Source organism: Hippoglossus hippoglossus, chromosome 21 (assembly GCF_009819705.1).
Source record: "Hippoglossus hippoglossus isolate fHipHip1 chromosome 21, fHipHip1.pri, whole genome shotgun sequence".
Taxonomy (NCBI): domain Eukaryota; kingdom Metazoa; phylum Chordata; class Actinopteri; order Pleuronectiformes; family Pleuronectidae; genus Hippoglossus; species Hippoglossus hippoglossus.
In genome coordinates this window covers 13,865,691-13,892,008 of record NC_047171.1, presented here as the reverse complement: position 1 = coordinate 13,892,008, position 26,318 = coordinate 13,865,691, and the positions used below count along the sequence as shown (strand labels likewise).

The 26,318-nt window shown below is 42.1% G+C and overlaps 1 protein-coding gene across 17 annotated transcripts in view; it reads left to right on the top strand.

Annotated features, from left to right (window-relative positions):
- Positions 1–26,076, top strand: part of LOC117754766 (dedicator of cytokinesis protein 9-like) — a 77,752-nt gene extending 51,676 nt beyond the window's left edge. For 3 of the 17 annotated variants that reach the window (XM_034573959.1, XM_034573954.1, XM_034573960.1), the window contains exons 9-55: positions 404–456; positions 1,582–1,656; positions 1,755–1,895; positions 2,973–3,185; positions 3,303–3,425; positions 3,623–3,705; positions 4,144–4,266; positions 4,510–4,589; positions 4,695–4,882; positions 5,440–5,505; positions 5,598–5,690; positions 5,870–5,993; positions 6,159–6,277; positions 6,880–6,969; positions 7,117–7,206; positions 7,810–7,925; positions 8,401–8,470; positions 8,701–8,826; positions 8,929–9,000; positions 9,435–9,581; positions 9,737–9,820; positions 9,982–10,093; positions 11,222–11,400; positions 11,501–11,617; positions 12,112–12,223; positions 12,323–12,456; positions 14,771–14,885; positions 14,996–15,062; positions 15,158–15,205; positions 16,236–16,372; positions 17,339–17,454; positions 17,744–17,881; positions 17,972–18,154; positions 18,273–18,386; positions 18,505–18,720; positions 18,968–19,025; positions 19,215–19,321; positions 19,632–19,754; positions 19,857–19,970; positions 20,216–20,221; positions 21,001–21,030; positions 21,616–21,762; positions 21,840–22,050; positions 22,751–22,941; positions 23,038–23,138; positions 23,261–23,399; positions 24,943–26,076. In XM_034573959.1, coding sequence (XP_034429850.1) covers positions 404–456; positions 1,582–1,656; positions 1,755–1,895; positions 2,973–3,185; positions 3,303–3,425; positions 3,623–3,705; positions 4,144–4,266; positions 4,510–4,589; positions 4,695–4,882; positions 5,440–5,505; positions 5,598–5,690; positions 5,870–5,993; positions 6,159–6,277; positions 6,880–6,969; positions 7,117–7,206; positions 7,810–7,925; positions 8,401–8,470; positions 8,701–8,826; positions 8,929–9,000; positions 9,435–9,581; positions 9,737–9,820; positions 9,982–10,093; positions 11,222–11,400; positions 11,501–11,617; positions 12,112–12,223; positions 12,323–12,456; positions 14,771–14,885; positions 14,996–15,062; positions 15,158–15,205; positions 16,236–16,372; positions 17,339–17,454; positions 17,744–17,881; positions 17,972–18,154; positions 18,273–18,386; positions 18,505–18,720; positions 18,968–19,025; positions 19,215–19,321; positions 19,632–19,754; positions 19,857–19,970; positions 20,216–20,221; positions 21,001–21,030; positions 21,616–21,762; positions 21,840–22,050; positions 22,751–22,941; positions 23,038–23,138; positions 23,261–23,399; positions 24,943–25,068 — 5,417 coding nt within the window. In that variant the 3' untranslated portion in view covers positions 25,069–26,076. Of the gene's footprint in view, positions 1–403; positions 457–1,581; positions 1,657–1,754; positions 1,896–2,972; positions 3,186–3,302; positions 3,426–3,622; positions 3,706–4,143; positions 4,267–4,509; positions 4,590–4,694; positions 4,883–5,439; positions 5,506–5,597; positions 5,691–5,869; positions 5,994–6,158; positions 6,278–6,879; positions 6,970–7,116; positions 7,207–7,809; positions 7,926–8,400; positions 8,471–8,700; positions 8,827–8,928; positions 9,001–9,434; positions 9,582–9,736; positions 9,821–9,981; positions 10,094–11,221; positions 11,401–11,500; positions 11,618–12,111; positions 12,224–12,322; positions 12,457–14,770; positions 14,886–14,995; positions 15,063–15,157; positions 15,206–16,235; positions 16,373–16,666; positions 16,711–17,338; positions 17,455–17,743; positions 17,882–17,971; positions 18,155–18,272; positions 18,387–18,504; positions 18,721–18,967; positions 19,026–19,214; positions 19,322–19,631; positions 19,755–19,856; positions 19,971–20,215; positions 20,222–21,000; positions 21,031–21,615; positions 21,763–21,839; positions 22,051–22,750; positions 22,942–23,037; positions 23,139–23,260; positions 23,400–23,590; positions 23,599–24,942 lie in introns of all 17 variants that reach the window. The other 14 variants (XM_034573971.1, XM_034573962.1, XM_034573970.1 and 11 more) reach the window with 11 other exon arrangements.
- Positions 26,077–26,318: the final 242 nt, after the last annotated feature.

Sequence of the window (26,318 nt, the reverse complement as noted above, 5' to 3'; positions counted from 1 at the left end):
TCTCTCTGTGGTTAACCTGATACTGGACCACCCAGGCTTTTAATACTCACCTACTGTCTCATAGGAGGCTTAGCTGAGGAGGAAAGAGGCTGAATACCTCTGCACAAAAAAAATACTCCACTAATCTTTCCAGCTCCCTCCAGTTTGTATTCATCAAGCCGTGAATGTGAAAGAAAAGATCCGATTCTGCTTGAGGAGATGTGGTAGATTTCTGAAAATGTACCGCAGAGACCTGCCGTGTCTGTCTCTCAATCCTGACTGAGTCCTGCACGGGTGAATTAGTGTTTACTGAACTTTCACGTGTCAGTAAGTGATTAAAGAGGTTTTACAACAAAAGGTGGTGTTGGTATTAAATCTATAGTTTGTGACCTGGATCCCATGATTTCTTACGTTTTTCTTTCAGATGATGATCTTGGAAAGTCCGACAGCTCCTCTGGCAGCATGGACAGCTTTCAGGTAGGTCCTGCTCTCTCTGCACGATGATCACGCATTCATTACATCATCACACGAAGCCGAAGCACTAAACCCCTCTTCCTCACTGAGGCTGTAAGTACGACGGCCTCTTTCCCACAAACATTTGGCTTGAATTTGGGTTTCAAAGTCACTGGTTACACACCTAATTTCTCCGGCATCCATTTGTTATTGCAGCTCAGATCTGAAATTGAACACAGACCTGTCGTCATGCGATTAACTAAAACTAAACTGCATTTCTACAATATGACGTTTTGCATTCAGTTTAACTTTGGGTTTCATCCAAAAAACCAACCCAGCAAATTAAACATCTGGCTGCTAAACATTCATCCAGCAACATCCAAAGAAAAGTAAGAAGTGGAAAAAGCTGACACTTGCTTTTACATAACTACAATGGAGTATTAGGGCCAGTTAAAGGGGGGAAAAGATTCTGACATTTCGAAAAATAAAGTTTAATAAGAAAGAAGTCGTAATTTTACGTCAATAAAAACGAGAGTAAAGTCAGAGGATTTGGTTATGTGTCGTGTTAGAGGATCAGCCTGTCTCCTGTGTTAGAATTTGGTATGTGGAGCATCTTGTTCGGTTATACTTTGGTTTTGTTTCACAAATAACAAAATACTCTATTTTCAAAATCTCAAGAGCTTCAATATGGCCATAATATATGTACATAACGACACCTGCATCAAGAGTAATAAAACTTGATGATCGAAACTGTCATATATAATCTGCGTTTCTTTATTTACAAACTGTTGACTTACAAACTCCAGAGGAGTTTTCCTTCCTTCCTGAATGGATATTTGATGTTTCAGGAAAAAAGCTCAAGCGCTGAGTGGTACGCAATATAGTAAAGCCATATGTGGATGGAAACTGGTGGTAACTGTTCGCTGGAAAACAGCTTGACAGGTTCCAGTGTGCAGAAATGTATACTGGTACCACCTGACTCTCCCCGCCGAGCCAATAAAATATCAAGCTTCATTTCCAGATGGGCGCAAAAGACAAAAATGTCCTAATGATAAAACCAACTGAGTGCAAATCTCTCACACAGCAGCTCTGGCCTTCAGACAGGTTTTTGGTTTAAATGGATTTAGGAAATGCCTCTCCTCTCTGCAGAGCACCAGAGAGATAGAGTCCAGGATGAGGAATGAGACCAGATTGAAGCTGTTCACCCTGGACCCTGACACACAGGTAATTAAACCTAAAGTGAATTTAAGTTCACTCATTCCCAGGTGGTAGCAGGAGCCAACTTACCACCGCATAATAAAATCTTTTGTGCCGTCTGTTAGAAGCTAGATTTCTCAGGAATAGAACCGGATGTGAAGACGTTTGAGGAGAAGTTTGGCAAACGTGTTCTGGTGAACTGCAACGACCTCTCGTTCAATCTGCAAAGCTGCGTGGCCGAAAACGAAGAAGGGCCGACGACCAACGTAAGACAAAATCTTTTTCTGGCCCTGAATAACAGAAATATCATTATTTGCAGGATTAAGCACGGAGGAAACGGTTTGTAAAGGGCAGAACGGATGGACTCATTATTTGAGATGCAGGAGGACTCCTGTTGACATAGCAACCTGCTAAAGACTCAGTAATGGAGTCCGATGTCCTGCTGTCCCGCCCAGCAGAAGCTGTCTGTTAAAGGCTAAACATGCTCTGTCTCCACACACACACACACACACACACACACACACACACACACACACACACACACACACACACACACACACACACACACACACACACACAGAGCAGATACTGTGAATGTTCACTCAGCTTCTTTCACCACAATTTACTTGCAACTGCCTCTCGTTATGCAGAAAACGGTCGTGCACCGATCCAACTTTTTCCACTGCAGATGGGGGTCCTGATTCTGTCAATTGATTCAATACAAAAATCTGCATACCTCACTGTGTGGAAATAATTTGAGTAATTTTTTTTGTAAAGTAACATATCCACAAAACAAGTATAGTTAAAAATGTCATTCTACATATAATGTAGTTTTGTTTAGATGGGGATCAAGAAGACACATAGTCTGTAGTGTTCCTCATTGTTTAAGATGACAGAGTGATGGGCCTGTTAAACAGTGCATTGCTTTGACTGTGCTGAGCCACGTTCAGAGGGAAATCTTTACTGTACCAAAGAGAAAGATTTACTTCACCATAGTGAATTTTTACTTTAGCAAAGTAAAGTTTTAATTTACCTATATTCATTTTATGTAGATTTTTATTTTCCAAAGTCGAGTTTTACTTTACCAAAGTGGATTTTCAATGCACCAGTTTTATTTTATGAAGGTGGATTTTTACTTTAAGTCCCAAAAGCTGTTGTAATGCAACAATTTGAGTTAACAGCTAACGTTGAACTGAATAACAGACATTACACGCTGTTATGGTGGTGTCATTCACACTAGTTGACAAAATGTGATTATTTTATTTTTTTTAATGCACAAGTCTAAATATCATCATCCTCTTCATCTGTCTTAATACAGAATCATTCTTCTGTTTGCTCTCTAGGTGGAGCCCTTCTACGTCACTCTCTCACTGTTTGATATCCAGAATGGGAGGAAGATCTCCTCTGACTTCCAGGTGGACTTGAACCACCCGTCTGTGCGGGGCTTGGTGCCCAGTAACACCAGCCAGTACATGAACGGAGGCGGGGACGCCCACCCTGAGGGGCCCCGGTTGGTCCATGGGGTGCCGGAGGCAGCCATGCAGTATCCCAAACAGGTGAACTATGTTTTTTAAGTCACTAAAACATAGAAATAATAAATTGTTTGCTTTTTTTGCAGTTCCACAACAGCACTATGTTAATGTCTACCAAAACATATTTAAATCTGTCTGCAGGGGGTGTTCTCAGTAACATGTCCTCACCCAGATATCTTCCTGGTGGCTCGTATAGAGAAGGTGCTTCAGGGGGCAATCAACCACTGTGCTGAGCCGTACATGAAGAGTTCAGACTCCACCAAGGTACTGACCAACCTACGAATTTTCATCGCTTGCAAACAAACACAGTGGTTGCAGGACTGAGGGTTTTTCGGAGTATCTCTGTGTATATTTCAAGCGTGTGTGTACCCGTGTTAAGACTGGGAACATGCTGAATACTCGATGTTACAGTGCACGTGTCTCTGTTGAAGCTCCAAGTGTGTGCTCCTGTTTTCCACCAGGTGGCACAGAAGGTCCTGAAAAATGCCAAGCTGGCATGTAGCCGGTTAGGCCAGTACAAGATGCCTTTTGCCTGGGCAGCAAGGTAATGAGGCTTTGTGTTCTGTCCCCAAAATAGCAGTTGTCATTGTGCCATGATGAAAAGTCACATTTACCATTTTGTCTGAACTGTACGAAAGTGATTCAACATAGCAACCTATTTAAACTTCCCAATCAGTATATTCCATATAGAAAATAACAGTTTTTAATTTGTAGTAATTTTGATATTCAGTTAACCTGTAAAGTTCTTCATCAAACAAAAATACTGAACATTTTCTGTGTTTTTACAACTATCAGTTTAGATTAAATATGCTGTATTTATAAAGCAATGTAAGGATTATTTTGAGTACAGTAATGGAAATATTTGTGAGTTGCAGCCCTCGACTGTAAATATTCTTTCTTTCGTCTGATAAAACATAATCTTGGGTGTATTTGTGTGCTGCTGAAGAGAAATGTTCCTGAATTGTCTTTTTTTTCCTCACAGGCCTTTGTTCAAAGACGCTTCAGGGACGCTTGACAAAAGTGCACGTTTCTCAGCTCTGTACAGACAGGACAGCAACAAGCTGTCCAACGACGATATGCTCAAGCTGCTGGCTGACTTCAGAAAGTTAGTAATGTTTCTATGAGTGCACTCTGTTATAAATAGCTTGAGTAATCTTGCAGATTTCCTGGAAATGAAAGTATGGAAAATATGTTCCTATAGCTTGGAAACCGCCTGTCATTTTTGAAAGTAAAGATGCTTTGCTCACATCTGTGAATGTGGTCATTAACCGTTTGTCCACGTCCAGGCTGTCTGCCTTTGGTAGATGATAGCAAAGGCTTAACCAGAGTTTATTTTTCCTTCCCTCAGGCCAGAGAAGATGGCCAAGCTGCCTGTTATCCTCGGAAACCTTGATGTTACCATCGACAGCGTAGCCCCTGACTTGACAAGTAAGTCGTCAAAGCTCGCTCGGAGCAGCCAATCAGACCCGATCGTCTATGTTTTCCGCAGCAGACTGTTTATTTGGTCTCTCTCCCTCCTGCTTCTGTGTGTAGATTGTGTTACCTCATCCTACATTCCTGTGAAGCAGTTTGAATTCGGCGAGAAGAGCAGCGTCTTCTTCGAAGTGGAGGAGTTTGTGCCGTATATAGCCAAATGTTCTCAGCCTTTCACCATCTACAACAATCACCTCTACGTCTACCCGAAGCACTTGAAGTACGACAGCCAGAAGTCATTCGCAAAGGTACATCACATGACTACTGCACGTTGTCATCGGAGCAGGAATTTCCATTGTTGTTTCATTTGATTTCATTTTTTATACTCCCATGTCGGCGACACCCGGTGGCCAGACGCATGTTTGCTGGTTATCCGTCCGTCCCATTCTTGTGAACACGATATTATTTCTTTAAATTTGGTTCAAACGTTCACTTGGACTCAAAAATGAACTGATTAGTTTTTAGTTGTTGAAGGTCAAGGGTCAAGGTCATGATGACCTCATGTTCTTGTGAACATTGATATATATCAGAAACTCATAGTAGCAATTGGAGGTCAAAGGTCAAGGCTACCGTGACCTCACGAAACAGCCCTGTGAACCTGTTATCTTCAGAACACCTTGAAAGAATCCTTTCAAATTTAGCACAAATTTTCACTTAGACTCACAGATTTATTAATTGTTTTAGATTTTCAGTGTTCAAAGGGGATGGTAACCTCGTATATAACTGGAAACTACACATGTTTGCAGAGGCATGGTATTTCTGCATTTCCTCAGTGTGACTAACTGTATCGACTCGTTGTCTTTAGGCTCGAAACATCGCTGTCTGCATTGAGTTCAAGGACTCCGATGAAGAAGAGGCTGTTTCACTGAAGGTAAACACGCAAATGTGTCCTGGAGGAGCTCTAAAAACCCAGAAGGAAAACCCCACCCGCCATAGGAACTAATCAACTATTGTTTTCTACAGTGCATCTATGGTCGACCTGGAGGACCATTGTTTACCAAGAATGCCTTTGCTGCCGTCCTGCATCACCAGCAAAACCCTGAATTTTATGATGAGGTAGGACACTGTGTGCAGGATGTTATTGGGATGTTGATTTGTGCTCTTTATACTTTTTCTAAATGTGTGTATATGCTTCTTTTTTGGCATCTTTTATTCCTGTTACGCACATTGAATGACCTATGTTCGATGATGTGCTATATAAATAAATTCATCTTGCCTTGCCTCATATCCATTAGTTCAAGATTGAGCTGCCGACGCAGCTCCATGAGAAACACCACCTGCTCTTCACCCTCTACCACGTCGGCTGTGACAGCAACAGCAAGGCCAGCACCAAAAAGAGAGAACTGGTTGAGACACAAGGTAAAAAAAACTGCAGCACTGAGTCTTCACAGTTCAAAACCCCTTTGCTAAATTCATCGTTTTTTTCCATTTGACTGCTGCGAATACAGTTGGGTGTGTTATTGATGTTTCTGGCTTGAAGCGTCAGACTGTTAGCTGACTAGCCTCTCCTCTGTCTCCTCTCAGTGGGCTACGCCTGGCTCCCCTTGCTGAAGGACGGCCGGGTGATCATGAATGAGAGTCAGATCCCGGTGGCTGCCAACCTGCCGGCTGGATACCTCAGCAGTCAGGAGGGAGCTGGCAAGGTAGAGTGCATCGTCAAGTTGTGGAGCAGTAATGACTTGGCTTCATCTACTCAGAGTTTAAGTGTTTCTTTCTTTTTGAATCTCTCCTAGTAGAGTCGAGCGCTTACCTCCTCCAAGGCCCAATACTCCCCTCAAATTAAATCAAGCTGCACCAAATTACACCCACACACAGATATCTGTCCCCTGAATATACCTAATTGTTTTTTCATCAAGATCAATGACCTACTCTTTGGGAAAACAACACCCTCTCTCACATTAAAGAATGTGATAAAAGATCCCTAGATTCCCCCTCTGATCCAGATCTGCAAAGTTGAATGCGTCCTCCCTGACCCATAAAACAACCTCCCACCAAGTTTCATGGTAACGTGTCCAGTAGTTATTGTGTATTCATGCTTAAATTCAAACAAAATGGTCAAAGGTGAAAATATAACCTTCTTGGAGGAGGTGCCAATTTTAGGTGGAAAAAACGCATCACAGCCTACTTTATATAAACCTAATAAAATATTGAATCTAATATATCTTTCGAGATGATGGTATAATGATATAGTGCCTAATATTTACTGTATTACTCACCCAAGGATTGTTTATCTGTTTTCTTACAGCATGGGTCAGGTCCTGAAGTCAAGTGGGTGGATGGAGGGAAGCCTTTGTTCAAGGTGTCTGCTCACCTTGTGTCCACTGTCTACACTCAGGTTGGTTTTAACATACACGCTGCAAAAGTCTCTTGATTTGTGTATGTCCTATGAAATCGAATGCATCACGTCTGAACTTGTGCTGTGATTTCATTATGAATAACCTTCTGCGTATAACCTTTATTTTTTTGTATCTCAACGTTTCAGGATCAACATTTACACAATTTCTTTCATCACTGTGAGATGGTCACGTCTGAAGCCCAGGCGTCAGGAGGAGAGCTGGTCAAATACCTGAAGGTAAAACAATGAGAATAAGATTACATTTCCCTCGGGACCAAATATTAGTTTGATACCAGTAAGCCTTTCAGAAGTCTTTTCATAGCTGGCGTGATTCCTTTTCCATTTATTTTGTATTCTGCTGCAGCAGTAGCTCGGTTATTACTTTTTCCGGTCCATGGGAATCTCAGTTCACTGTTCCCCTGGTGGACGTTGACATGGAAAGCCACACTTGTTCCAGTGTATCTCTTGGGTTCTAGTGAAAACACAGCAGTGAACATGAACAATAGCTGGAGGGTGAAACAGCAGGTCAGCCGTGTCGAATGGACGCCCGCCAAATGACTTTGGCTGGGCTTGTGTTAGTTTCCTGCACACAGGCAGGGATGCACGGGTACCTACTCTCTGCCATGTTCCACTTACACTGGAGCAGATAGTGAGGGAGATTAACACAATGTTGTTCACTCATGTCCTGATTAGTTTCCTGTCATGTAATTTTTTGTCCAGCTTCTGTTCTCTTCTTAAAGGCAATAAAAGAAGACATTACACATGTATTCTTCTAACTGTGCATTAGCTGTGTCACTGAACTCTTCGTAAACATGTGCTTTTTGACGTTTGCGTCGTCAGAGTCTGCACGCCATGGAGAGTCATGTGATGATCAAGTTCCTGCCCACCACCCTGAATCAGCTGTTCAGGGTGCTCACCAGTGCCACCCAAGAGGACGTGGCAGTCAACGTCACCAGGCAAGTGTCTCTGAAACCAACAACGGCTTCAAATGAGTCATTTCATGTCAATATTGATAAACAAATTGATAAAGAATTCGAAATATCAAATTATACTATTAATTTGTTCTGTTTTTTATATCATGTACTTTGTATGTTGTATGTGTGATGTAACGTGTGCATGAATAGAAAGGAAAAAAGGACATTTAAAATAGAAAAAACACCAAAAAGATGGTTATAATTTTCCTGATCAATATCTAAGAACAAAAACATAGTTTTCTTACAGTTACAGATATTAAGTTTTTTCACAGTTCAGTTGATCCAACACATAAGTCAATTAGATTTTCTGGTGCCCAAGATCTTTGTTATAATGATCTTAATATAAAACAAAACGTGGATAGTGTTGTGAACTGAGAATATAAGTGCAAAGCTCTAATTTAGTCCATTTATGACCACGTCCTCACTCGTGCTTTCCTTTGCTGTTGTTTCCTTTTAGAGTCATGATTCACATTGTTGCCCAGTGCCATGAGGAAGGGTTGGAACATTATCTGAGATCATACGTGAAGGTAAAAATGTCATGCTACTACGAAAACGACAGACACCATCTTTGAGAAAAATGTATTTGACCTGTTCTTTGTTTGGTCCGTATCCCATCCACTAACATGGAGGGGGGTGTTTAAGGTCAAAACACTTAAGCTTCACTTTTGGGAGCTGTCATGTCGTCCATCTTTATATACATTATATGTGTCATGTTTGCAGTGGAGGATTAACACGTCCCTCGCTGTGTCTCTTACAGTTTGTATTCAAGACTGAGCCGTACACGTCGTCCACCGCCCGATTAGTGCACGAGGAGCTGGCCAAAGCCATGACCGCCATCCTGAAGCCTTCCACTGACTTCCTCACGAGTAACAAACTGCTGAAGGTAACATCTTTGTACAGTGTTAAAGGATGACACGGTGTGTAATTATATTTGACGTCTATATCGTCTGTCTCATTCTCTGATTGATGTTTGTGTGCCCTGCAGTACTCCTGGTATTTCTTTGAAGCCTTAGGGAAGTCCATGGCTCAGTACTTGATTGAGAGCTGTAAAGTGAAGGTACGTCTGCCCCAACATGTGCGTTTGACTCACAAGTGTCTCATCACAGCTTAGCTTCCTCACTTGTGGCTCCCGACATGCCAAGTCTTGTGGACAGCCACAGCACCACAGTCAGCGTATCGTGTATCCGCGGCCTGTCCCACACAGCTGTGCAGTTTAATTGGCTGCATTTGTTCGTACCCCATAAACAACCACATCCCTGTGTTTAACCTCCACTGGCATCATGTGGAGGCCACAGCGGAAGCTCCAGATGAGTCGGTCACTCCAGTCTGGAAAAACTGCATGAACCTCCATGTTCTGTGAGGTTCTAGTTTCATTACTAGGCTGGCGATATTCTTTATCATTTTCTGTTAATATCAACAAATACCATTGAAAGAGCAAAAACAATTATACTTTAATCCGTCTCTACTCAACATTCTGGTTATATCTCTCAGTTGTCCAGGAATCAGCGCTTCTCTGCATCTTTCCATCACACGGTGGAGACATTGGTCAACATGATGATGCCACACATCACACAGAAGTACAAAGACAACCTGGATGCCGCCAGGAACGCCAACCACAGTCTGGCCGTCTTCATCAAGGTCAGGATCCACAGTTACGTCTTCAGGAAAACAGCGTGATTTCAAGTTAAAGCTAGAGAAGGTTTTTACAGTGCAGTCAGTCCTGGTTTATGTAAATATATAGATTTTCTTGTTTGCTATAAATAATGAAAGAATCCTTCTCCTTCCCTCTGCAGCGTTGTTTCAACCTGATGGACAGAGGCTTTGTGTTCAAGCAGATCAACAACTACATCAACGGTTTTATGCCTGGAGACACAAAAGTACGACAATACAACCAGTTACAAAATTCATAGAAACAAATCATGCGACGGCTTGTTTTTAAGATGACTGATAAAGGAAAGACTTAAAATCCGCCTGCATCCCAGTGCGGGAAATGTTGTGTAAAAGCTGCCTCACTCGTTTCTGCCGTTTGTCAATGCAGACGCTCTTTGAGTTCAAGTTTGAGTTCCTGCGTGTCGTATGCAACCACGAGCACTACATCCCCTTAAACCTGCCCATGCCATTTGGAAAGGGAAGGATACTGAGATTTCAAGGTGAGAAGATGATCCCATTTATCTGAGAGTCAAGTACAAAGTCTATTGTTGCCGTCTTTGATTTTACAGCAGGTACTGCTTCTTTTTTTGTGTGTTCCTCAACTAGCTTTATTATCTCCATATGATACAGTGGAGTCATACGATACTCCAGTAGGTAGGTGCAAGTTGTGCTGCTTGTATGTCTTCTCCAAAAAGAACCAATTTAAGCCATGAGCAGAAAGTTGCAAATCCCTTCTGAAATCAGATTTAATCAGTCGTCTTCCATCTCTAATGTGAACTGGTTGATGTGGAATGATTTACATGGCACAGAAACATTAAACTGTTAGATAAGACTTGGCTGTTTGTGCAGGTTTGGGTGATTTTTGAGTGTGATGTCTGCGACCAGTGATGAGATTCTTTTCAGTACGTGCATGCTTGAAATGAAGGTTTGAAACAGCCTTTGATTTGATCTGTGCGTGCTTGTGTGTGTGTGTGTGCGTGTGTGTGTGTGTGTGTGATTATGGGATTGCCTTACTGGTCTTCGATGCTGTTGGAAACGATCTGTGAACAGCTGCTGCCGTTCAATCACTCCCTTTAATCCTGTTTGTCTTCTCCACACTGATCACTTGTGATGTGGAGGAGCAGCCTTCATGTGTTCGACACGAGACTCTAAGCTTCTCTGTATTTCTGTATTTCTTTTCCCTCATATAGTTACATTGAAATCAAAACAGTGTAACAAGTGTTGGCGTGAAAATCATTAGTTCCAATGATTGTTTACATGGAATACAATTGGTTGGAAATGATTGACTCTGAAAACACTAAAATAGATTAAAAATGCAGTGAATTTATTATTATAAAACATTTTTCAAAGAAGTGTGTGCTTTAAGTTTGAAAATTTGAATCTCCTCTCACTTTAAAGATGCTCTTAGACCAAATATCACAACTCTTGCCTTTGAGGAAATTTAACTCTTGAAAAAAACAAAGTTTTTGAAGAGTTGATTTTTAATCCTGGCTACTTTTCTTGTGAGGGTTCTAATATATGATCAATTTACACTGCTCTCATTATTTAGTGCCGTCTGTGACTCCTCTAACATCTCAACTCAGTTTTCAGTTAGCCTGTTCTAATCTCTTCTTCCTCCTCTTCCTCAGACCTTCAGCTGGATTACTCGCTGACAGACGACTTCTGTAAGAACCACTTCCTGGTCGGGCTGCTGCTCAAAGAGGTCGGTGCAGCTCTGCAGGAGTTCAGGGAGGTTCGTCAGGTTTCCATCCAGGTGTTGAAGAACCTGATGGTCAAACACACGTTTGATGACCGCTACACCTCCAAGGTAAGTGGTGCCTTCGTACTGTAAGTCTGTCTGTCTCTCTGTGTGTGTGTGTGTGTGTGATGTTGAGATATTATGCTGACTGGTTTGGTTTGTTTTCCAGAGCCAACAGGCCAGGATGGCTACCCTGTACTTGCCCTTGTTTGGTCTTCTCCAAGAGAACGTGAACAGGCTGAATGTGAAGGAAGTAACTCCTTTCACCATCAACCACTCCAACAATGTAAGGGCGCCACCTAGTGGCTTCTTCTGAATGAAAACCATCCAAGCTACACAAGGCCCACACCGAAACATCTACACCTTTAGAAAAGTGAAATACAATATTTACAATATAATAAGAGAAGGATAAATATAGTATCCCCCTTTCACGCTCAATTCTGTCCTGTCAAATAAAGGCCTGAAGCCCAAAAAATATCTTTTAAAAAATAATAAAACGTTTTAGCATATACCCATACATATATGTATTTATAGTAAAACTTAATGTTTTATTATATATAAACATTTACCAACCTAAGATAACAAGTTATGGATTACGGGTTAATTGCATCGTAAATGTCCCAATAACACTGGAAAACCTGCGATCAGGACTTTTAGATTTTAGGTCAGGGGACACCCCCCCCCCCCAATAAGTCCTGAACACATTGGACTTTTTATAAAAACATTCAGTGTTTAATGGGGATCTGTGTCCATTAATATCTTTCCCTGTTTTTCATTCAGAACGGGAGAGAAGATTCACTCTATACCAACGTGTTGATGACACCTCCCAGGTCCAGCACCTTCCTGGACACCAGCTTACACAAAGATGTGTTTGGAGTCATCTCAGGCACCGGTGAGGGAGGAGGAGAAATGGGGCTGAAAATAAATATACTTTTGTTTTCATATTAATATGAAATTATATTTTTTATTTATTTACATTTTTTTTTTACAGCTTCCCCTCACACGTCATCTACCCCCAACATCAGCTCTGTGCGCCACGCGGACTCTCGCGGCTCCCTCATCAGCACCGACTCGACCAGCAGCCTGCATGAGAAGAACATGGAAAAGGGAAACTCTCTGGAAAAGGTACATCTCAGAAAAGGCTGCAAGGTGCCTGAATATTAAATTTCCTGAAACATGCATTTATATTTTTCCTTTTCACTGTGCCTGAGGCTTACACCAAACCTCCCCCTGTCATAACCAAAGTGCCACAGAGAGTCACTCCTTGTTAACTTGTACCATTAACTCCCTCCACCTTCTCTGTACGGCTGGTCGTGGCAGACGGAGAAGTTCGTACGGAGACACTCTGTCAGCCTCCTGCGTTTCTTTACGGAGGAGCTCTCCCTGAACACAAAGCGTGCCACCGTGGACTTCTCCCTGCTCTCTGTCCCCTGTGTTTTACACAGCACCCTGCACCCCAGCATTTCACTCCAAGTACAAAAACGCCACCTTCCTTCACCCAGTCACGCTCCCTCCTCGGATTCTCTCCTCTGGGCTTGTGAAAGTGTGTGTGTGAGAGTGTCCTCAACTCTGAGCCCTGCCTCTACCCGATGGTTCTCAGGCTTTTTGCTTGTTTGTTCTCTGGTGCCATAAATCAGACGCGCTGCGACACAGGGCCTCACAGGGTTTGTCTCTGCTCAGTTTCCAGATGTTAATGTCGAGCATGCATGCGTAAGGGACTTCTCACTTTTCAGCTCCTCTCATGTGTGCAGTGTCATTTTTCACCTCCACAGATAAACAGCCTCGAGCTAAATCTGTGAAGAAGCCCATTAACACAAAGGATTGTATTTTCTCTGTCCCTGCTGCTGTTTGTTTAATCTTCTGTTTTGATTTGTGATGCGAGGTGGCATTTATCACAACATATATAACAAGAAATGGGGAATGTAAAGTGGTGTAAATGACACATGGTACAAACACGAACATCTCTCTATTTTAGACGTTAAAAAGACACAAATGAAAATACAAAAATTAACTGAACTACAGCTTCACAATTTTTGTCCAGCTTTTTGGAAAAACTAACTTTAGCCTCAAGGCCAAAACACCCAATAAAAAGCCTAAGCCACGGCCTTGTGCTTTCCATGAAGTCATCCCAAGCAACTTTCATGGTCTAGACTAAGTGCTGGCAGAGGAAAATGCTTGGTATATAGCCAACCCCTTTGCTGTGGTGTTACTCCACTGCAGAGGAATTACCACTTGCAGTCTGTGCACCACAAATAGAGCGTGTGTGGCTGCACGTAGCTTCGCCGCTGTAATTTCAGATCTTCAGAGAACTCACGCTAATCACGTCATAAATACTCTGTACTGTAAATCATCTAACACAGCGTCTCCAACACATATCTAGACTCACTTTTCTTGACTTAGGCCCTGTTCAGACCTGGTATTAACATCCGTCCTGAGAGATCCGATCACAAGTGGACAGTGTAAAGTCTGTTCACTCCTGAATGTGTCTCCTGTGACCACTTGTGATCCGATCGCACTTCCCCGCTCTATATCAAAATACTCACATGTGTCATTTGACCAAATGATGTTCTGTTCACCCAGTGTGAGTTTACAGATAAGTCCGATGACAGTGTTTGTGAATGTGTGTGAGCAAGAGAGAGAAAGAGAGCAGGCTGAGTCAGGAGGGACTAAATTAATCAATGAGCATTACACTGAAAAAAAAGTTGAAATCATCATGTGGTGATCATGTTGATGCTAATAAATCAACACATGGTCACTGAGAAGCCTCGAAACACTTTTGTTTCACTGTGAAACGGTAGCGGGTCAGAGGATGTCCGAGGTCCTTCAGTGTGGTCATGTGGCCACATGTGTCCCAGACCACCGCTGTAGAAGTGATCAGATCTCAGGACGCATTGAGGACACTAATGGGTGCGTTCAGACCTGTACTTAGCGCTGACCACTTCTGATCTGATCACTCAGGATTGACTTTAATACCAGGTCTGAATGAGGGCTTTGATCAATGACCACTAACACATATCAATCAATCAATAAATCAATACGACTTTATTAATAAAGCACTTTTCATATGAACAAAAAGTAACACAAAGTGCAAGCAAGTGCCCACCCGCACAACTCCCGAACATACCAATGAGGAAACACTGGAGGCAGAGTTTTTAAAAAGACTTGAATTCAAATGGCAAAATAAAAGAGACAAGAAATAAATAGAAAGATGTATATACAAAAATAGAATAATGACATAGAGAGAGAATAGTATTTAAGTGCCTATAGTGCATTAAAAGAAACCTAATCTGAACATAATAAAGTATAGCACACAGAAATTGTTGTGCTAAATGCCCCTTGTCTTTTCTGTACTTGGGTTTATTTCAAGGCAGAATGAGCTTGACAGCATTATGTATGTTTTGATCATGTCTGTGTCTGGCCGTCCTTCTCTGTCCCTCAGAACCAGACTCCCTCCACCCTGGGAAGCCCCCTGCTGCGATGTGACAAACTGGACCAGGCGGAGATCAAGAGCCTCCTCATGTGTTTCTTACATGTGCTTAAAAGCATGTCTGAGGGTAAAAACCACCATCTTTCTTTCAGCTGTCTGCGTGAGACTTAAACACTGTGTTCACTCACAGCCAAGAAAACTCCCTGTCCTTACAATGTCAACCACTGTCTCCTCCAGATGCTCTGTTCACTTACTGGAACAAGGCCTCATCTGCTGAGCTAATGGACTTCTTCACTCTAGTCGAGTAAGACGTCTTGACATTTCCATCGTGCACGGTGACATCGTGAGTGACGATGAAAAATGTATCCTGACTGATTCCTCACTTGTCTTCCCTCTCAGAGTTTGCCTCCATCAGTTCAGATACATGGGGAAGAGATACATCGCAAGGTAATACTGGTGTCAGTGTTTCGATCTGCTGCATGGTTACAATTGTTTATACTCTTTTTATTTTTATTTTATATGTGGTTGAATTTTTTGATCAGAGATTTCCGGCCTCTGGTTCAGTGGTTTCCAAACTTTTTTTCCCCAAACTCCCCGTAACAGACGAACACAAGTAACTCTCTATTGACACCACAAATGATCTCACAGTGTTGTCAATTATATACATGAAAGACAAAGTTATTTTTTTTTCCCACTGTACATTAATTGTCGATTAAACCTGAAGCTGTATATGACAGGACTGTAGCTACTTGTTGACTTTTTTTTGTCAAGAGTAAAATATGATATGTGATTGTTGAAGAGTGTGATTTTATTTTTCAGCACAGTTATTTCTTTCAGTAATTAAAAAGTATCCCAACACGCACAGTTTAGTCTGTCTCTGATGTGTTGGGAGCTCTGGCCTCGGCTCCCGGGGGTCTTTGGGTGTTCACTCACTCTAACCTGTCACCACTGTTTCTATCTCTATTCACCTAAATGCTGGCAAGTTTAACATAATGAAATAAAACCTGGCTCCTGCCCCCTCCTGCTTGGGTAAGCCTGAAGGTGGAACTGACTTTCTCAAACCAGCTGCATGAAATAATTCTCTCTAAACTCCCATGCAGCCTCTTTCTGACATGCATGGCTTGGGCTGTAACTCACTGCTTTGATGCTGCTGTGCCACTTTAATAATTTTATATCACGTTGCATGCCAAACAAGCAATCTGCATTAATTACAATTACAATCTTTGCTCTTCTACATACAGTAGGTACATGCATAAATCCCAAAATGTTCATGTATTATATTTTCCAGTTGATATTTCCGTTTTACCTCAATTATTATAAATCTACTGTAGCTCTAAGGACATTTGTTTGTGTGTGTGTGTGTGTGTGTGTGTGTGGTGAAACACACGCGTGTAAAAACAGTGTGTTATTCACCTGCGCTTCACTAACTCCGCTGGTCATCAGCCGTTCATCTAACATTGTCCTGTTTCCTCGTCAGGAACCAGGATGGGGCAGGACCCGTAGCTCATGAGCGGAAGTCTCAGACTCTGCCCGTGTCCCGTAACAGGGCAGGAATGATGCATGCCCGCTTACAGCAGCTCAGCAGCCTGGATAACTCATACACTTTTAACCACAGTAAGTGCCCCCATACTGTACGGCATCAGCAAACGACCCCCAACCCGTCCTCCTCCGCCGTAGTCTTGACTCCTCATGCTTTTCAATATCATCAGCATCATCCTCCTCCTCATCCTCTGTTTAAACCCAGCCCACTTTAAAGCAGGAAGTGCTGCAGGAGACACGAGGGCGCAATCAGTTAATCGAATAAAATTGGGGCCAAAGTCGCTGTGGGTCGCTTTACACTGGTTTAACCTAAACTGTGTGATGAGTCTGTTAACAGCATCATTTAATAAAGTGTCTCTGTGTTTTCAGTGTAAGAAAGATTTCAAGTATTCTTGGAATATCTGTAGAACCTGGTAAGAATGTGCAGCGTCAGTTTTATAGTCCGACTGAGCTCTGTTCATTTGGTGGAATTGAGAGCATGACTGTTTTAACTGAACATCAGCCTCTAAAACCTTCTCATCCCTCTGCTCAGCTCATCTGCTCTGAACTTCATTTTACATTTCAGAAAGAATCTGTGTAAAATAATAAAGGTTTTATTCCAAAATACAACATGTGCATTTCAGACAAATCTAGCTTACAATTCATTCATAAGTATTCGAATGGCACTCTACTTCCACCAAGACCCAGCCGGGTTTCTAACCCTATCTGTTACCGTACAGCGGCTGAAAAAAGTCTCCACCACTATGAAACCACATTAAAATTTTTATTTGAGGTTGCAAACACTCATCGATAACCCCCGCTAAATATTTCTGAAGATCCACACATAATTTTCCAGGAAAATGCTGCAAAATCTATCAATGTTCAAGAAAATTTAAAAAGATTAACATCTCGGCAGAGGTAAAAGAATGAAAAAAAAAGTTTGGAATAAAACTTTATCATTTCAACTTAATGAAAATGTTCATCCTTTTAGCAACAGCTTTGCTTTTAACACTAAGGTCTCATATTTGATATGATGTGATATGATATGATGTCTCTTCTCAGCTTACAGTCACTCGGATGCTGACGTGTTGAATCAGTCGTTGCTGGAGGCCAACATCGCCACTGAAGTGTGCCTGACTGTCCTGGACACCCTCAGTATCTTCATCATGGGTTTCAAGGTAACTTTCTGTTATATAGAATAATACTTATGTTATTACTAAACTTTTTTGTGGGTACCCTGCATACGAAGGCTTGAGTCCCCCTGCAGGTTCGGACTCAGCCCTTTGCTCCTTCCCCCTTTCTCTCCCCCCATTTTACACTTGAACTTCCCTTTCAATAAAGGCAAAATGCCCCAAAAATACTATATCTAGGTTATGTAATGATAATTTCAGGGCAAATTAATATGAACTATCCTCCATTGGTTTCTAAATGAGACTCTGTTTTCAAGCTGATGCTCTGTCTCTTCAGACTCAGCTGTGCTCGGACCACGGCCACAGTCCACTGATGAAGAAGGTGTTTGAAGTCCACCTCTGTTTCCTGCGAATCAACCAGTCAGAAACGGCCCTCAAGCAGGTCTTCACCTCCCTGCGCACCTTCATCTACAAGGTTAGACACACCTTTAATGTCTTATTTAACAAAACTCTATTAGCCCTACACAGTAGCCTATGACTTACCTTGTCTTCTTCTACCCTCTAGTTTCCCTGCACATTCTTCGAAGGCCGTGCTGACATGTGTGCCGCGTTCTGCTACGAGATCTTGAAGTGTTGTAACTCCAAGCTGAGCTCCATCCGCAGCGACGCAGCCCATCTGCTGTACTTCCTCATGAAGAGCAACTTTGACTACACGGGTCGCAAGTCCTTCGTCCGGACGCACTTACAGGTAAGATAGACGAATAAAGCAACAGATTCAAAACAACTAGGCTTTCATGGTTGGATGAAGAGATTAAAGCCAACGTCAACACAAGAATATTTGATCATTCTTCTTTCCTTTTCTGTAGGTGGTGATCGCTGTCAGTCAGCTGATCGCTGACGTCATTGGGATTGGAAGTACCCGCTTCCAGCAGTCTCTGTCAGTCATCAACACCTGCGCCAACAGTGACAAGACTATTAAGGTCAGCGAGTCATTTGTGTTCATAATGATTCCACCTCATATTCTTAAATAAACACTTAAATAAATAAGTGCTTCATCAAGCAACACCACAACTGGCTGCTCTAATTGCTCCACAACAGAACACGGCGTTCCCGTCGGATGTGAAGGACCTGACCAAGCGCATCAGGACGGTTCTGATGGCCACGGCTCAGATGAAGGAGCACGAGAGGGACCCGGAGATGCTGGTGGACCTGCAGTACAGCCTGGCCAAGTCCTACGCCAGCACGCCCGAGCTACGCAAGACCTGGCTGGACAGCATGGCCCGAATCCACGTGAAGAATGGAGACCTGTCAGAGGTGTGTGATGAGAGACGCTGCTCAGTCTGTGTGGTTGAATAGGTTGAGCTTTTATTTTAACGTGGGATAAAGTAGCTTTTGATTTGTGTCTTATATTCTGTTTCTCTGTTTTCAAATATCAAGTACTGACTTAATTTTAATCCGGTTTCTTATGCATTGATGTTGTGGTTGATACTGTCATGTTGCATAATTAGTAATATCAACACAACTTTGCTTATCTGACCTTAAATGCTCTCATTGTTTTCAGGCGGCCATGTGCTACGTGCACGTTGCAGCGCTCGTGGCAGAATACCTGCGGAGAAAAGGTGCTGAAATAATCCATTTCTCTTAAATGCCGCACAGCTGCAGCAGCATGTGCAGCATTTTATCTGTATGGAAAACATTGACATTTGATGTACTGTTTCTAGAAATTGTACAAATGTTTTTTTATTTTGTCCTAAGAAAGGTTTTGAGCTCGTACGTTAAAACCCTGTCTCGTCTCGTGCTGTGTGCAGGCATGTTCAAGCAGGGCTGCTCAGCTTTCCGTGTGGTGACTCCAAACATCGATGAAGAAGCAGCGATGATGGAGGACGTCGGCATGCAGGATGTCCATTTCAATGAAGTACTTAATTTTGAAATAGGACATATTTGAAGTATATTTCTTGTAAAAAAATGTAAATCCTGAGAAGAGGCCATCAATGTATTGATTTTATTATTAAGTATGATGTAGTTGTTTAACTTGTTTGAATTTATGTTTAGGCACATATTGCTATGCTCAAAAAAATCATCTATATTTTCTGTCTGTACACGTAGATGTGCAGTTTTATCGAAAACTTCTAGTCTTCACATTTGGTCATGATAGAGGAGGAATTTTCGAATCAGACACTTTTTTAAAGCTAAATTCCCATTCGTCCCTGCTCTTGTTCCCTCAGGATGTCCTAATGGAGCTTTTGGAGGAGTGTGCGGACGGACTGTGGAAAGCCGAGCGTTACGAGCTCATCTCCGACATCTACAAGCTCATAATTCCCATTTATGAGAAGCGCAGGGACTTTGAGGTGCGAAATTCTGTCATCTGGAAATTTTATTTTCCCCTCTAATGTCGCCTCGGCCAGTAACCATTAGCATGTACAGATTCTAATTGGGTTATTTTTGTACAGAAACTGGCGCACCTGTATGACACGCTGCATCGTGCATACAGCAAAGTTACAGAGGTCATGCACACGGGCAAGAGGCTGCTGGGCACCTATTTCAGAGTGGCTTTCTTTGGACAGGTGAGTTCAAATCTCAAGCTACACTAGAATGTGTGAACTTAACATGGTGTGTTAGATAAATACATTTTCCTAAGCCTCACGATTATCTATTTTATGTGTTAACAGAAGAGCACAGCCATTAAATTGCTGTCGCTGGTTTGGCAAAGTAATTCACGTTCCACACAGGGGCTGTTTTTATCTTTAAGAGCATGACCACATGCTGTGGCATTTCTAATTCCCCTCTCTGCTTCCCATCCTCTTTGAAGGCAGCGGTAAGTTGTGCAGTAGCCCTCGCTTGCTTTTCTCCAGCAGCCTGAGTCTGTGTGTGGTGTCGGTGCTGCTGTAATCCATTGCACTTTGTCTCCTCGATCATAGTTTGCTGCTTCGAGTTACAGTAACAATCAAGTCCCCTCTTCCGCTTGATGTTTTTGGGACTGCGTTGCATGGCACCTGTCCACTTCTCCACTCATATCGCTGTTTCTGCTTTCGTGTTACAGATCTAAGTGTGTAAGAGTTTAGTAGTGACTCTTATTTTTATTAGAAATTTTAGAAATGATTCATTGGGTGTGGTTACCTCTTCCTGTGTACTCTGGTAAGCCGTTTCAGACATGAACTCCGGAGGATGTCGGCATTATTGTGTCCAGACTTTCTCTGGAGGTTACCTTTGACAAACTCAGAAATCTCTGAAGCGTTCAGGCGAGGGGTGGCGCAGAGGCAGGACGTAGATTATAAATCCTTCTAAGTGTCTCGTTAGAACCGTGATCAACACGCCCACTCCTGCTGTGTTCTCACATTGGCTCATTTTTACATTCTTCGAAGTTCCCATTACATTACATTTCATTAAGGGGCTGGCAGGAGAAACTCCGCAGAAAGTCTGGAGCTCCTCACTCGGACGTTTGTGTTTTCACAAACAGCCCCTTCAGTGCATGTCTGAAAGCAGCTCTAGAGATCCACAGATCCATGTCTGTCTTAAAAGGGTAGTCTAAGTGTTACATTTATAATTTATGCATGAAATAATGATTTTACTTTCTGTTGTCCACACACCTTGTAGCAGTACCAGTTTACTGACTCAGATGCTGAGGTAAATCAGTGTGAAAGCAGCTGGACAGTCTGCAGTGATGTTTTAGGCTGTGATGTTTGTGCTCCTTCGCTAATGCAGTCGCTGTGTTGCTTATCGTGCAGCCCTTTTACTCCTCCTCTACTCTAGCGTCAGTGCTGTTCCTAATCATAGGATGAAACCCTTCTAACGGGCTAATAGCAGAATTCATCTCTCACTGTGTGAATGCATGGCTTCACCTCATCGATTCATGGGACTTTTTACCGTTCACGTACAAGAAATGGATTAATCTCAAGTGTTCCCACTGATGGTGTGAAGTCCATGCCCCCCTCTCTCTGTCCTCTGGTTTCGTCTCACATCTCATTGAACTGACACTAGTTGTAGTTTTCTGTTTTCTTTGTGCTTGGCCCTTAGATAGAGGATTGTGTATTTGTGGAGTCTGACACAACTTTTCAGACCAGAACTTTTCACCATTTTATTTAACAAACCGTCATAATGACTCCCGCTCACAACCCTTGTGTGGTTTGACGTGGCACTGTTTGCTTCTTTTTAGATAAACATACACGGATAATTGTTTATGCATTCATGGTCTGTTTGATGTTTTTTCAGGGCTTCTTCGAGGATGAAGACGGTAAAGAGTACATCTACAAAGAGCCCAAATTTACCCCCCTGGCTGAAACATCTCAGCGGCTGCTCAAACTCTACTCCGACAAGTTCGGTCAGGAGAACGTGAAGATGATTCAGGACTCTGGAAGGGTGAGACTTTCTCGATATTAATTTGTGCCGCGGACGTTTCCACAACCTGTTATTGACCTCAACTTGTAATTTTGCAGATTAACCCCAAAGACTTGGATTCAAAGTATGCATACATCCAAGTGACACATGTGACCCCTTACCTGGAGGAGAAGGAGCTGGTGGACAGGAAGACTGACTTTGAAAAGAGCCACAACATCCGTCGCTTCGTGTTTGAGATGCCTTTCACCATATCGGGCAAAAAGCAAGGCGGCGTGGAGGAGCAGTGCAAACGCAGGACCATACTAACCAGTACGTAACCCTGTATGTAGGTGTGGCAGTGGAACATAAGAGGGGAAACACTGATAACTGTTGCAATACCACAAAATTGTAGACCTGCGAGGGACATAATAAAAAAATCAATTTAATTATTTTGCTGCTAAGATTTTGTTTGTCTGACCTTTCCTGTGTCTTTCCATTACTACAGCTGAGATTACTGTTTAGGTTATCAGGGATATTTTATCAGAGTTCAAAAAGTAATTATGTTGTTGTGTTACTCTTTAACCCTTCTGATAAAACATAGCTGTAAAACAACATGTTGGTAACTTCCTCATCGAATAATGTCAATAATCTAAAAAGTGAAAAACATTATTTACCGAAGTGTTTTTCAGATTTTCCTCTCAAAAGAGCCAATGTGTAGAATCCTGTCACATGTGCATCAGATGTCACACATGACAATCTGATGTTGTGCGCCTTCCTGTGCACGAGTGGATCTTGATTAGATTCTCGACATGTCAGCCGTTTGTCAAGGACCTTTTTAATCACAGTTTTATTGTTTTACGGTGCTACACATCCAAAGGTCCAACCTTATCTTCTTATCGTCATTATCTGAGAGCTTTGAAAGGATGTCCAGTACATTTGAGTGGATCCTGAGTTGTAAAACATGCATAAAGTTTCCTGAGCTGAGAAGCAAACTGTTAACTCCTCTCCTCACTGTGTTTCTGTCCCGCAGCCACACATTGCTTCCCATATGTAAAGAAACGTATTGCAGTGATGTATCAACACCACACTGACCTGAGCCCCATCGAGGTGGCCATCGATGAGATGAGCAAGAAGGTGGCTGAGATCCAGCAGCTCTGCTCCTCCAGTGAGGTGGACATGATCCGCCTGCAGCTCAAACTGCAGGGCAGCATCAGTGTTCAGGTGCCTGCTTGGAAAACACTTACACAAACAGGAAATACCTTATGAAATTATCATGACAAAAAAAATATATAACATGGCTACTACATCCTCCTTCAGGTAAATGCAGGGCCGCTTGCATATGCCCGAGCTTTTCTGGACGACGCGAGCGCCAAAAAGAATCCTGACAACAAGGTCAAACAGTTGAAAGAGGTCTTCAGGTGAGATGTCAATGGTTTTTTGTGTGTGTGTGTGTGCGTGTGCGTGTGTGTGCAAAGTTTGATCAGGTTGGTGTAAATTTCCTGGTTCCTTTTAAGACCTGTTTACATGAATTCCCGAGCAGGCATTTTGTGGAGGCGTGTGGCCATGGCTTAGGCATTAACGAGCGGCTAATCAAAGAGGACCAACAGGAGTATCATGATGAGATGAAAGCCAACTATAGAGACCTTGCCAGAGAGCTGTCCATCATCATGCATGAGCAAGTAAGTACATTATTGCTCTGGCCACTGTTACTTAGCACAAGTACGGCTGTAATTACTGTCTGCATCACTAATGTCACAGCTGTAATCTGCCTCTGAGACGGGTTTTGGCAAGTGAAGTGTGTGATAATGAGATATCTCATGTTTTTTTGATAACACCGTTCTCTGTTTTTCCCCTTTGCTGACATGAGCAGATTGAATGGTAATACAAGAAGCATTAGAATGAAACTGTTGATTGTTGGTCCAGCCAGACACAGACACATGATCTCAGATATTATTTGATACACTGACGACAGTTGACTTTTCATTTCAAACAGATCTTGATGTTTAAGTACTTCTTGACCCTTCAATTAGAGCAACACTTTTAGATTTCGGCAACATATCTTTAATCTGACCTTTTGTACCTGGTTAAAGCAGAAACCTTAATACTTTCATTTATTGTTGTATTAAAACTTGGTAATAGTAAGTAATCATATGATACCACTTGATCTCAAGCTAATTCTAAAGTCCCTCCCTTGACCTGAAATAAGACTGAAAATATATGACAGTTAACAGATTAGATCAGAGATCACCGGCCTTATCTTTTCACAGCAGCAATAAATAAGAGATCAGCTACAAGTTAAGTATTCTGACACGTCATAGCCGACATGTCCACTCTCTGTCAGGAAAACAACACCTTTCTCTACCACTAACAATCGGAATCTAACTGGCTAGACCAACATTTACTTCTGCACTTATCTCTTTACGTAAATGTATGTTTTTGCATGTGTTTACAGTGTTCACTCTGTGTGCATGTGCATATAGTACATTTGTACTTGTATGGACAGAATACTGTATGTACTTGCATCTGAATGTGTGTGTTTGAGCATTTACTTTTGTTTTCGTGTACGTGACTTACACAGATGTATTGATGGTTTTCTATACGTAATGGTGGTTTTTATTTATTTGTTTTCAGTTTTTAAGGGTTTCTAAATGCCCAACTTATTCAGATTCTTCACTTTCTTGCAGAGAGTCAGATGAGAAAGTTGACTCTACTCTCAAACTGTATCTGTGTGCGTAAATATGAAGGTACACAGCCTGCAGCGACTTAGCTTAGCACAAATAATGACAGCAGGGGGAAGAGCTTGGCTGACTGTGCAAAGGTGACGAAAATAGCCTACTGGCACATTTTCAGGTGGAGTGAAAGAACAACAAAGAGTGGTTTTACCCGGAGTGGGGATTTTGTATTTCTTGGCTGGAAGCAGTTAACAGAAAAGACAATTTACCAGGCAAGTTAGTAATCCCGGCCAACACAGGCAAGTCATCGACACATTTTTTGTACAGATAAACAAAAACATTTTATGTAAATGAGTCTCCGAGGCACTGAAAGGTGGAGTTTCTTTTTTTATCCTTAAAATGTAAAAGTGGTATTGATCTTCTTATCTAACTTTCTGCAAGAAATCTAAAAATCTCAAACTATTCCTTTTAAATATGGGCCTGGTTTTACAGTAATTAACGTTCTCGTGGATCCAAACGAATCTCTCATTCCTCCTCCTTTTTCTTTCAGATCAGTCCTGTGGAAGATGGCATGAAGAGCGTTCTTCCAGACTCGCTTCACATCTTTAACGCTATCAGTGGCACGCCAACCAGCGCCACCATCCAGGGCATCCCCAGCTCTTCCTCTGTGGTGTGATGCTGAGCTGGGTTAACCTTGACCTCAGCGCCCCCCCACACCGGACATGCCTGTGAATCCATGCGGTCACTTCTAAACCTGAATCCTGCTTCACTTCTGTCGGCTCAAAAGAGAAACCGACGAGGGCACATACAAATCCAACTCTTCTCAGTGGACCATGACCAAGGCACTGGACCTTTTTAATTAATACAGTATGTGTGGAAACTGGATGTGCTCGGTGTGGCCAATTTTATTTTCCTCGACAAACATTGCGGTTGAGGCATGAGCCCTGAGACGGCTGAGCAGGAAACCCCCCGCGTCATCGCCACACATCACAAACCTGTTGTCTCCTTCACATGAGAAGACTGGGCAGTTTTTCTACAGAGAAATTCACGTTGGGCTCTTTCATATGCATGTCATTACAATACACCCTCTCAACAGCCCATTGTTTTGTTTATTTTGATAATGTTACACATTGTGTTTTTTATGTGCAGTATTCCACTTTTATAAGCCACTGTATTGATGTCTTGATGAACAGTATACGCTGCATACATCGACGCTCATCTACCTGCACATGAAGCTCTGTTTCTACCGGTGTGCAAGTTTGAAAAAGGGCCTCCTGTGTTTATTATTCAACCTTAAATCACTACAATGTCTTAGAGCGGCAAGAGTTTTTAAATATTTAAAGCCATTGCATACAAAAAAAGTATATTCCAAGTTGTTATTAATGTATATAAAAAAAGGAGTGTGTGCAATATTTGCAAAGTTTCTTGCTGTGTGGGGCTTATACACTGTAAAGACATGTTCACCTTCTTGCCAAAGCAATGAGGTGGGGAACCAAAAACTTTGCCTACTGTGGGAGTGATATGAAGCTTTTACCATTGTAGTGTTCAAATGTTCAATAAATTGTTTTATATTTGGGCGACGATGGTTTTATAAAAATTTTATTTAACACAAATTCACTGTTCTGCTGTAAACAGATGTTCCTTTATGCTTTTCTTTTAAATAAAATGCACTCATTTCTCTGCACTTGTACTCATGAGTCCTTATTGATTTACTGCTTTATTAAATGTGTTGTTCTTGAGCTCACTCTTACATCTACTTCAGGTCTAAAGTTCTTGGGAATTCATACTTTTCTTTTAATGAGATGTCAGGGACAGACTAGAGCAGACTTCCTATCTGCTGCATCACGTGTTCCCACCCATCGTAAAAGCAACACAGTCAGCAGTGTGAAAGACAGATCAAGGTGCTAATAAGAAGCAATAATACAA